Here is a 9,644-nt window from a genome sequence, read left to right on the forward strand (position 1 = left end):
TGAACGCAACTTGATATTTTACATTTAGTAAGAGAAAATGGGGAATCTTGCATGTGTAATGTAAATGCAACAGTAGTACCTTTCTTGTATTGGTTATGACATTCTGCACTAAATTTACAGTACTGAAGCATAGCGGGATACAAAAGCTGAGCATATTAGGTTCTAATCATGTACAGCTTTACTCATACTCTTCAAGTATTGCCCTAACAAATTCCAGGTTATTTGATTTATGGACTTTGGAGATGTGAACTGCCTGAAGTAGCACTGCGCGTCTGGGAAGTTGTCGTGCTGTTCTGTGTCTGGGATGTCTTACTTGAAGATATATCTGAAAAGAAGTTTATAACATCAGGGCTTTCGCCAAGAACTTTCAATGACCTTGGAACAGGAGGCATGTTAACGTCAAGGAATCCCTCGAGGATTTGAACAATCTGACCAGTCGTAGGTCTAGCAGTTTCGTCATCTTGGATGCACCAACAGGCAACCTTACAAGCTCTTGTGAGTTCATCAACATTTGCATCTCCATTCAGCTTGGGGTCCAACAAGGTCCGCACATCTCCTTCATGAAGCTTGCTTGCAGCCAAGGTTGGGAAAAAGGTGGATCCATGCTGTTCTCCGTGACCAGCATTTCTTCTGCCTGATATGAGTTCGAGGAGCATCATGCCATAGCTAAAGACATCTGCCTTTGGTGTTATTGCCACACCACTGATCCATTCAGGTGCAAGGTAACCCCTTGTTCCTCTCATTGTTGTCAATACACGGCTGAAGTCTCTGCCTAAGAGCTTTGCTAGACCAAAATCAGCCACTTTAGGCACAAAGGACTCATCCAAGAGTATGTTTTCTGGCTTGACATCACAGTGTATAATGCAATCCCTACATTTTTCATGCAGGTAATTTAAGCCCCTTGCTGTTCCAAGTGCTATTTGGTACCTGGTAGCCCAGCTCAGTGCTGTTGTCTCACCAGAGAATAGCTGCAGGTCCAGGGAGCCCTTTGGCATGAACTCATACACAAGCAGCCTTCGTGATCCTTCTGAGCAAAATCCAAGGAGGCGTACCAAATTAACATGCTGTGTTGTGCCAATGGTGCTCACCTCAGCACGAAATTGCTTCTCCCCTTGCTGAACTCCATCGAGCCTCTTCACAGCAATGGCTGTTGAATCTGGGAGCTTCCCTTTGAACACTGAGCCAAAGGCACCTCCACCCAGCCTCTCCGAGAAGTTGTTAGTGACATGCTGCAGATCACTATACCTAAAGGCGATCATTGTGCCCCCAGCAGTCTTGGATATCCTGAGAGTCCTTTCTCGGCGGTATTTCTGAAATAGGAAGTATGACACAATAGAAAGGACTATTAAAACTGCAGCAACTCCACCAACAACTGCACCAATGATCGCTGTCTTGCTCTTTTTGGAGTCTGGCAGCTCAGAAGCTGCAAGCCTGAGGAAGAGTGTGCCTCCTCCATTTCCGCTGTATTGATCCTGAAGGTTAATCAGATCCCCATGCCAAACAAAGCAGCCACTACTGTTATAAGTATATGCATTACAAGAGCAATTGTTCAGACAAGCCACTTGACAGTCTTGAGAGCTCGCCGCCACAGCAGTCTGAGCATTATCAGGTAGCCTCACATTTTCGATGGTATAGAACTTATCAGGCTGAGCATGTGCAGAGCTCGAATTGGTCTGGCACTGCAGTGGTACTCTCCTTTTGCACCCGCCACTGTAATCCTGGAGATCCCAATCACTCTGAACGTTCTGGCTGAACCCCCTGATGCAGTTGCAGAATGGCAGTGCATTGAGGTTGCAGCTACCATAGGCCCCGCAAAGCGCGTAAACCTCACACTGTGTCCTTGGCTGGGACCAGAACAAGATCCATGACTGGGAGGCAGCCACCCATGTCAGCTGCTTGATCTGCCCATCCACATCGATGATGAACCTCGAGATAATGTTGTTGTCCTTCATTGAGTAGATGAAGTAGCTCTCGGTCGCATTGTTGATGAACTGGAAGTTATAGTTGTAACCAGAGGTCATCTCGGGCACAAGGCTAAAGATGTTTCCATTCCAAGGACCACTTGTCCAGTATGTTATGGAATCATTCCACTGAATGAAGTATTGCGTCGTGCCTCTTGGATCCAACTCCAGTGAGAACGGCCCGGGAAAGGGGTTGGCAGTGTTACTCCATGGAACAAGCCGCTGGCTCACACCAGTGGTCTTGTTCAGCCCAAGCTTCCCCCCAGGAAGCCAGGTGTTTGTGGGATGATCGATGCTTCGCCAGTAAACCATGGATGAATTGGTGGCATCTGTGAGGTCGAGGCTACCGCTGTCCTGGAGAACAGCTATGGTGGAATTGGAGCTAATACTTATGTTCGTCGACCACAGCAGCCGATTCTGGGATTGGAGGACGAGATTGCCGTCGCTGCCGATGGTCAAGGCGGCTGTGGTTGGGTCAGCCACCGGCACATCGGGGTTGGCCATCCACACCGTCGTCTGCAGTGGTATGTTGCTGTACCATATGGCGATGTAGTAGTTGCTGGGATTGGAGGAGGTGGTGGTACCTTGGGGTGGGGTGTAGAAGCCCAAGGTGAACTTGTTGCCCTTGGACACAATCTTCTGCGCGCCGGACAAGGGTGTGGAGGAGTTGATGGTGTCGACGGCTGCACAGAGAAGGATCTGGCCGAGTAGGAGCGGTAGAAGGAAGAAGACAGGAGCCATGGATGGGAGCTCGGTGGAGCAGCCAGGGCTGGGACTGGGAGGAGAGGAGTTTGGACTTCTGGAGTAATTGGTTGCGGTGGTAGTTGGACACAGAGGTTTTGATGGACAGCAAGGCTCCACTTCATGGACTAATGACAAAAGGTGCCGTGTTTGACCTGGTGCTATGCTTTTTGACAGGTACACACCCAATGCCCTTCTGGTGTGGAAAGATCGATTGACATAATTCCAATCTCGCGCTGAAAATGATTACACAAGAAGATGAATTCTAGGTAAGAAAGGTGTTCTTCGATTTTTATGTCTGCTGAAAACTCGCCGGTCATTTTAATTGATTTTTGCAGCATATTCAGCTGGTTTGTTGTACAGTAGAACACGGCACACATTATTTTTATGATAGTATTTTTCTTGATTCATACCTGTGAACAGAATCGCTAATATCTGTTTATGTGATGCTGACCGTTGGTGGAAATTATTTTTTAGGAAAGAAGAGAGCGAATGGTGTGAAGCCAGACAAAGTGCTGCTGATTTGTTGCGGTGGTGGGCGGCTAAAGAGCCAGAGCGCAGGGTTGACTTGGATTAGTTAGCGGCCAATCATTCAGGACTTCATCATCGTGTCCTGCTAATACTTTGCTAGGTCAGGTGTTCACTGCTGATTATTCAATCTTTGATCTGGTCACCTCCTTAAACTAGGTAGACATACACGCTTGTTACCTCTCATAGTTGTCAAGACCCTGCTAAATTGTCGATCCATAAGCTTTGCGAAACCAAAGTCAGCCAGTTTTGGACTGAAGTCTGCATCAAGAAGTACATTTTCAGGCTTTATGCCACAAATGTATAATGCACTCCTGGCATTCATCATGGTGATAACGTAATCCCTTTGCAACACCCAAACTAGGAATCTTGTGTTCCAATACAATATCTTCTCATCGTTGAAAAGATGAGCATCTATAGATTCATTCACCATAAAGTCATACACCAACAGACTTTCGTCTCCTCTCAAGCAGAACCCACTGAGGTGGACTAGATTATTATGATAGATTTTCCCTAAAGCCCTCATCTCAGTGTGAAAATTGTTTTCTCCGTTTTTTCATGCCTTGAAGCTTCTTGGCAGCTATTACTTTGGAGTCTGGGAGCAATCCTTTGACCACTGAATCAATGTGCTGACTCCATGCTCGAAGATCCCAACTTCTTGAGGAAGCTTTAAAACCTGGCAAGCAGAAGCATTGTTTATCAGAACCTGTCCTGCAGACTCCACAAGGCCCACATACAGAATATACATCACATAGAGCTGCAGGAAAATACCATTCTAATACCCACTCCTCTTAATCATTGGACCATGTTTGACGTTGTAGTTGACCATCAATGCTTAGAATTATTATTGTGATTATTGACACATTCTTCATGGCCCACCTAAACTTAATCTCACGACTGTTGTTAATGAAATCATATCTGTAGTCACTCTTACTGGCATTCCCGGGATGGAGAATGCCTGTCCAGTTCCCAGATTGCCAGTAAACTTCTGAGTGGTTCCATATTGAGACATATTGGCTCATTGTGATTAGACCTGCATGAAAGGAGAAAGGGCCTCTCCGCTCACTGCCGTGTCTACTGGATGATCAAAGCTTTGCCAGAAAATATCAGAAGAGTTGTATTGATCTCTCAGGATAAGACTTCCAGTATATATCAAGGAAACTGCAATGGTAGATCTGCTGAGCTTCCTTGTGCTATTTCATGACCATATGGGTGCTCCTAGAGAGTTGAGGACTAGATTTCCATCCATAGATATTGTAAGTTCTGGAAATGAAGCATTTGAGACAGCTATATTCCAATTGGCCACCCAAACAATAGTCATCTTTGAAATAGTTCTGAACCAGATGCCAGCATAAAAGTTTCCATTATTACCTGGAGAAAAGAATCCCAGCTCAAACTCTCTTATTTTGACACTACAGTTATAACATCCGAAAGAGGTTGGGTCCTGGAGATTGTATCAGTCGCACCAAATGTAATTGCACAGAGATGGAGAAGAAAATGGGAAAAAAGCAAAGGAAGGATGTGTCTTTCTGGGGAAAGCCATCACTTCGTACGAAAGTGGTGGATGTCTGGTGTTCAAGAGGTTTATGCACCAGGAAGTTATATGCTGGAGAAGCAAAGTGTGCTTTGATGTCACTCGCAGCGTAGTTATTTTATTTTGGTGAAAATAGCATTTCCTTTCCAACTATGATGTCTTATGCACATTGGTAAAAGTGACGAGTTCACCTTTTTTTAATAAAAAAAGTATGTTTTTGTAATCTGACTGTGACTGCCATACCTGATCAGATAGTAGTATATCTTCCTTTAAGTTGCAATATTTTCTATGCCTCCAATAAGCTAGAAGATCAGCAGTTAATAGTACCAACGTGATTAGTATAAACAAGGAGCCTGTTAATGTTATAAATACATCATACATGGGACTGTCATTTCAGTGATGGTCTTTCACTTATTATGCTACTACGACTTTATTGGACGGAGTCACATGGGATTCTTAATGCATTAAACTTCTAATTACGTATCATATCTTTGGGTACTCCATCTAATTAGTTAGCGGAAAAGCTAAAAATTCGAAGTGTGCATAACCATAATCATGGATAAGATAATTAATCAGTAACTAGTTCCTTGTTTATTTAGTTGAGTAGAAATTGCTTTGTACCGTGCTCTGGTTTAGACTGCATTTTTTTTCCATATCTCCTAATATTTTTAGTCCTGTTCCCCATGGTATCGATAGTTAGAGATAGTGGGAAACCATTGTCTGTCAAACTCAAGGAAGTTTTCTTTGAGTATGTTCTTTACCAATGTCTAAGAGATCTTGGAAGCAGTGGTTTGTTGTGTCCACCGCTGTATTCAGAAAAGGGTTTTGGGTGTTTCTCTCATTGTTCCATGCCTGCAACCTACTAGCTCTTGATCTGAAGTCCAGAATAACTTGACCAAATCTTCATCTCTCTCTTAATGATCCCATGACTCTACATACATCTTGAAACTACTCGATGAGCAATACTTTAAAGCATTAGCATAGTAACACCGGAACCATTGTGAGTAGTGCAAGAGAGTGCAAGAGTGATTTTGTCATTTATGGACACCACCCTTATAATGATGACAGGCTATGACTATTCAGCCACTGTTGGAAATAGAAAATATTCAGTTAACAGACACATGTCCAAGTTACAGATGTAGTCTTTTTTTTTGCCCTCACTTAGCTGGATACCTCATCGAAGTTGATTGATTGAGATGCTTAAGTTTTCTTATGTGCAAGGAAACAGTAACACAAATTGATGTGCACATAAATTTTTGGGTGTTACTTGCTTTTTTTTGTATTGTATTTTTATTTTTGAAAGCAATCTCAGCCTCACTCACTAAAGAAGGATGTGCACCCTAACTTTTTTTAGGAGCAATTAGTCAAAAACATAAGTGTAGCTTCTAAACATAACAAAAGCACTATATTCAGATTCCAGTAGATGGTGAAAAGTGAACGCAACTTGATATTTTACATTTAGTAAGAGAAAATGGGGAATCTTGCATGTGTAATGTAAATGCAACAGTAGTACCTTTCTTGTATTGGTTATGACATTCTGCACTAAATTTACAGTACTGAAGCATAGCGGGATACAAAAGCTGAGCATATTAGGTTCTAATCATGTACAGCTTTACTCATACTCTTCAAGTATTGCCCTAACAAATTCCAGGTTATTTGATTTATGGACTTTGGAGATGTGAACTGCCTGAAGTAGCACTGCGCGTCTGGGAAGTTGTCGTGCTGTTCTGTGTCTGGGATGTCTTACTTGAAGATATATCTGAAAAGAAGTTTATAACATCAGGGCTTTCGCCAAGAACTTTCAATGACCTTGGAACAGGAGGCATGTTAACGTCAAGGAATCCCTCGAGGATTTGAACAATCTGACCAGTCGTAGGTCTAGCAGTTTCGTCATCTTGGATGCACCAACAGGCAACCTTACAAGCTCTTGTGAGTTCATCAACATTTGCATCTCCATTCAGCTTGGGGTCCAACAAGGTCCGCACATCTCCTTCATGAAGCTTGCTTGCAGCCAAGGTTGGGAAAAAGGTGGATCCATGCTGTTCTCCGTGACCAGCATTTCTTCTGCCTGATATGAGTTCGAGGAGCATCATGCCATAGCTAAAGACATCTGCCTTTGGTGTTATTGCCACACCACTGATCCATTCAGGTGCAAGGTAACCCCTTGTTCCTCTCATTGTTGTCAATACACGGCTGAAGTCTCTGCCTAAGAGCTTTGCTAGACCAAAATCAGCCACTTTAGGCACAAAGGACTCATCCAAGAGTATGTTTTCTGGCTTGACATCACAGTGTATAATGCAATCCCTACATTTTTCATGCAGGTAATTTAAGCCCCTTGCTGTTCCAAGTGCTATTTGGTACCTGGTAGCCCAGCTCAGTGCTGTTGTCTCACCAGAGAATAGCTGCAGGTCCAGGGAGCCCTTTGGCATGAACTCATACACAAGCAGCCTTCGTGATCCTTCTGAGCAAAATCCAAGGAGGCGTACCAAATTAACATGCTGTGTTGTGCCAATGGTGCTCACCTCAGCACGAAATTGCTTCTCCCCTTGCTGAACTCCATCGAGCCTCTTCACAGCAATGGCTGTTGAATCTGGGAGCTTCCCTTTGAACACTGAGCCAAAGGCACCTCCACCCAGCCTCTCCGAGAAGTTGTTAGTGACATGCTGCAGATCACTATACCTAAAGGCGATCATTGTGCCCCCAGCAGTCTTGGATATCCTGAGAGTCCTTTCTCGGCGGTATTTCTGAAATAGGAAGTATGACACAATAGAAAGGACTATTAAAACTGCAGCAACTCCACCAACAACTGCACCAATGATCGCTGTCTTGCTCTTTTTGGAGTCTGGCAGCTCAGAAGCTGCAAGCCTGAGGAAGAGTGTGCCTCCTCCATTTCCGCTGTATTGATCCTGAAGGTTAATCAGATCCCCATGCCAAACAAAGCAGCCACTACTGTTATAAGTATATGCATTACAAGAGCAATTGTTCAGACAAGCCACTTGACAGTCTTGAGAGCTCGCCGCCACAGCAGTCTGAGCATTATCAGGTAGCCTCACATTTTCGATGGTATAGAACTTATCAGGCTGAGCATGTGCAGAGCTCGAATTGGTCTGGCACTGCAGTGGTACTCTCCTTTTGCACCCGCCACTGTAATCCTGGAGATCCCAATCACTCTGAACGTTCTGGCTGAACCCCCTGATGCAGTTGCAGAATGGCAGTGCATTGAGGTTGCAGCTACCATAGGCCCCGCAAAGCGCGTAAACCTCACACTGTGTCCTTGGCTGGGACCAGAACAAGATCCATGACTGGGAGGCAGCCACCCATGTCAGCTGCTTGATCTGCCCATCCACATCGATGATGAACCTCGAGATAATGTTGTTGTCCTTCATTGAGTAGATGAAGTAGCTCTCGGTCGCATTGTTGATGAACTGGAAGTTATAGTTGTAACCAGAGGTCATCTCGGGCACAAGGCTAAAGATGTTTCCATTCCAAGGACCACTTGTCCAGTATGTTATGGAATCATTCCACTGAATGAAGTATTGCGTCGTGCCTCTTGGATCCAACTCCAGTGAGAACGGCCCGGGAAAGGGGTTGGCAGTGTTACTCCATGGAACAAGCCGCTGGCTCACACCAGTGGTCTTGTTCAGCCCAAGCTTCCCCCCAGGAAGCCAGGTGTTTGTGGGATGATCGATGCTTCGCCAGTAAACCATGGATGAATTGGTGGCATCTGTGAGGTCGAGGCTACCGCTGTCCTGGAGAACAGCTATGGTGGAATTGGAGCTAATACTTATGTTCGTCGACCACAGCAGCCGATTCTGGGATTGGAGGACGAGATTGCCGTCGCTGCCGATGGTCAAGGCGGCTGTGGTTGGGTCAGCCACCGGCACATCGGGGTTGGCCATCCACACCGTCGTCTGCAGTGGTATGTTGCTGTACCATATGGCGATGTAGTAGTTGCTGGGATTGGAGGAGGTGGTGGTACCTTGGGGTGGGGTGTAGAAGCCCAAGGTGAACTTGTTGCCCTTGGACACAATCTTCTGCGCGCCGGACAAGGGTGTGGAGGAGTTGATGGTGTCGACGGCTGCACAGAGAAGGATCTGGCCGAGTAGGAGCGGTAGAAGGAAGAAGACAGGAGCCATGGATGGGAGCTCGGTGGAGCAGCCAGGGCTGGGACTGGGAGGAGAGGAGTTTGGACTTCTGGAGTAATTGGTTGCGGTGGTAGTTGGACACAGAGGTTTTGATGGACAGCAAGGCTCCACTTCATGGACTAATGACAAAAGGTGCCGTGTTTGACCTGGTGCTATGCTTTTTGACAGGTACACACCCAATGCCCTTCTGGTGTGGAAAGATCGATTGACATAATTCCAATCTCGCGCTGAAAATGATTACACAAGAAGATGAATTCTAGGTAAGAAAGGTGTTCTTCGATTTTTATGTCTGCTGAAAACTCGCCGGTCATTTTAATTGATTTTTGCAGCATATTCAGCTGGTTTGTTGTACAGTAGAACACGGCACACATTATTTTTATGATAGTATTTTTCTTGATTCATACCTGTGAACAGAATCGCTAATATCTGTTTATGTGATGCTGACCGTTGGTGGAAATTATTTTTTAGGAAAGAAGAGAGCGAATGGTGTGAAGCCAGACAAAGTGCTGCTGATTTGTTGCGGTGGTGGGCGGCTAAAGAGCCAGAGCGCAGGGTTGACTTGGATTAGTTAGCGGCCAATCATTCAGGACTTCATCATCGTGTCCTGCTAATACTTTGCTAGGTCAGGTGTTCACTGCTGATTATTCAATCTTTGATCTGGTCACCTCCTTATTGTTGAACAATCTTGGTGTAATGGTCTTCCTACTTTCTCTGATGAGGTCTTCTAGAATGACA

General features: G+C 45.0%; 1 protein-coding gene across 1 annotated transcript; it reads right to left on the bottom strand.

Moving 5' to 3' along the window:
- LOC136549042 (uncharacterized) lies at positions 1-9,133 on the bottom strand. Its single transcript, XM_066540355.1, has 4 exons — positions 6,431-9,133; positions 3,793-3,906; positions 3,411-3,491; positions 1-2,944 (listed from the first exon to the last, which is right to left on the bottom strand). Exons 1-4 carry the CDS (start codon positions 8,898-8,900, stop codon positions 228-230), a joined length of 5,382 nt encoding a protein of 1,793 aa, XP_066396452.1. The 5' UTR covers positions 8,901-9,133; the 3' UTR covers positions 1-227.
- Positions 9,134-9,644: the final 511 nt, after the last annotated feature.

The sequence above is a fragment of the Miscanthus floridulus genome, chromosome 4 (genome assembly GCF_019320115.1).
Source record: "Miscanthus floridulus cultivar M001 chromosome 4, ASM1932011v1, whole genome shotgun sequence".
In the NCBI taxonomy this organism is placed as follows: domain Eukaryota; kingdom Viridiplantae; phylum Streptophyta; class Magnoliopsida; order Poales; family Poaceae; genus Miscanthus; species Miscanthus floridulus.

Bases quoted from the DNA above. Each gene is read 5' to 3' on its own strand.
- LOC136549042 (XM_066540355.1), bottom strand. From the start codon at position 8,900: ATGGCTCCTGTCTTCTTCCTTCTACCGCTCCTACTCGGCCAGATCCTT. The intron at 3,907-6,430 runs CATAAATCAAAT...TCTGCTTGCCAG, and splicing joins CAGTTCACATCTCCAAAGTC to GTTTTAAAGCTTCCTCAAGA. The intron at 2,945-3,410 runs GTAACAAGCGTG...TTGTGTAATCAT, and splicing joins GGTCTTGACAACTATGAGAG to TTTCAGCGCGAGATTGGAAT.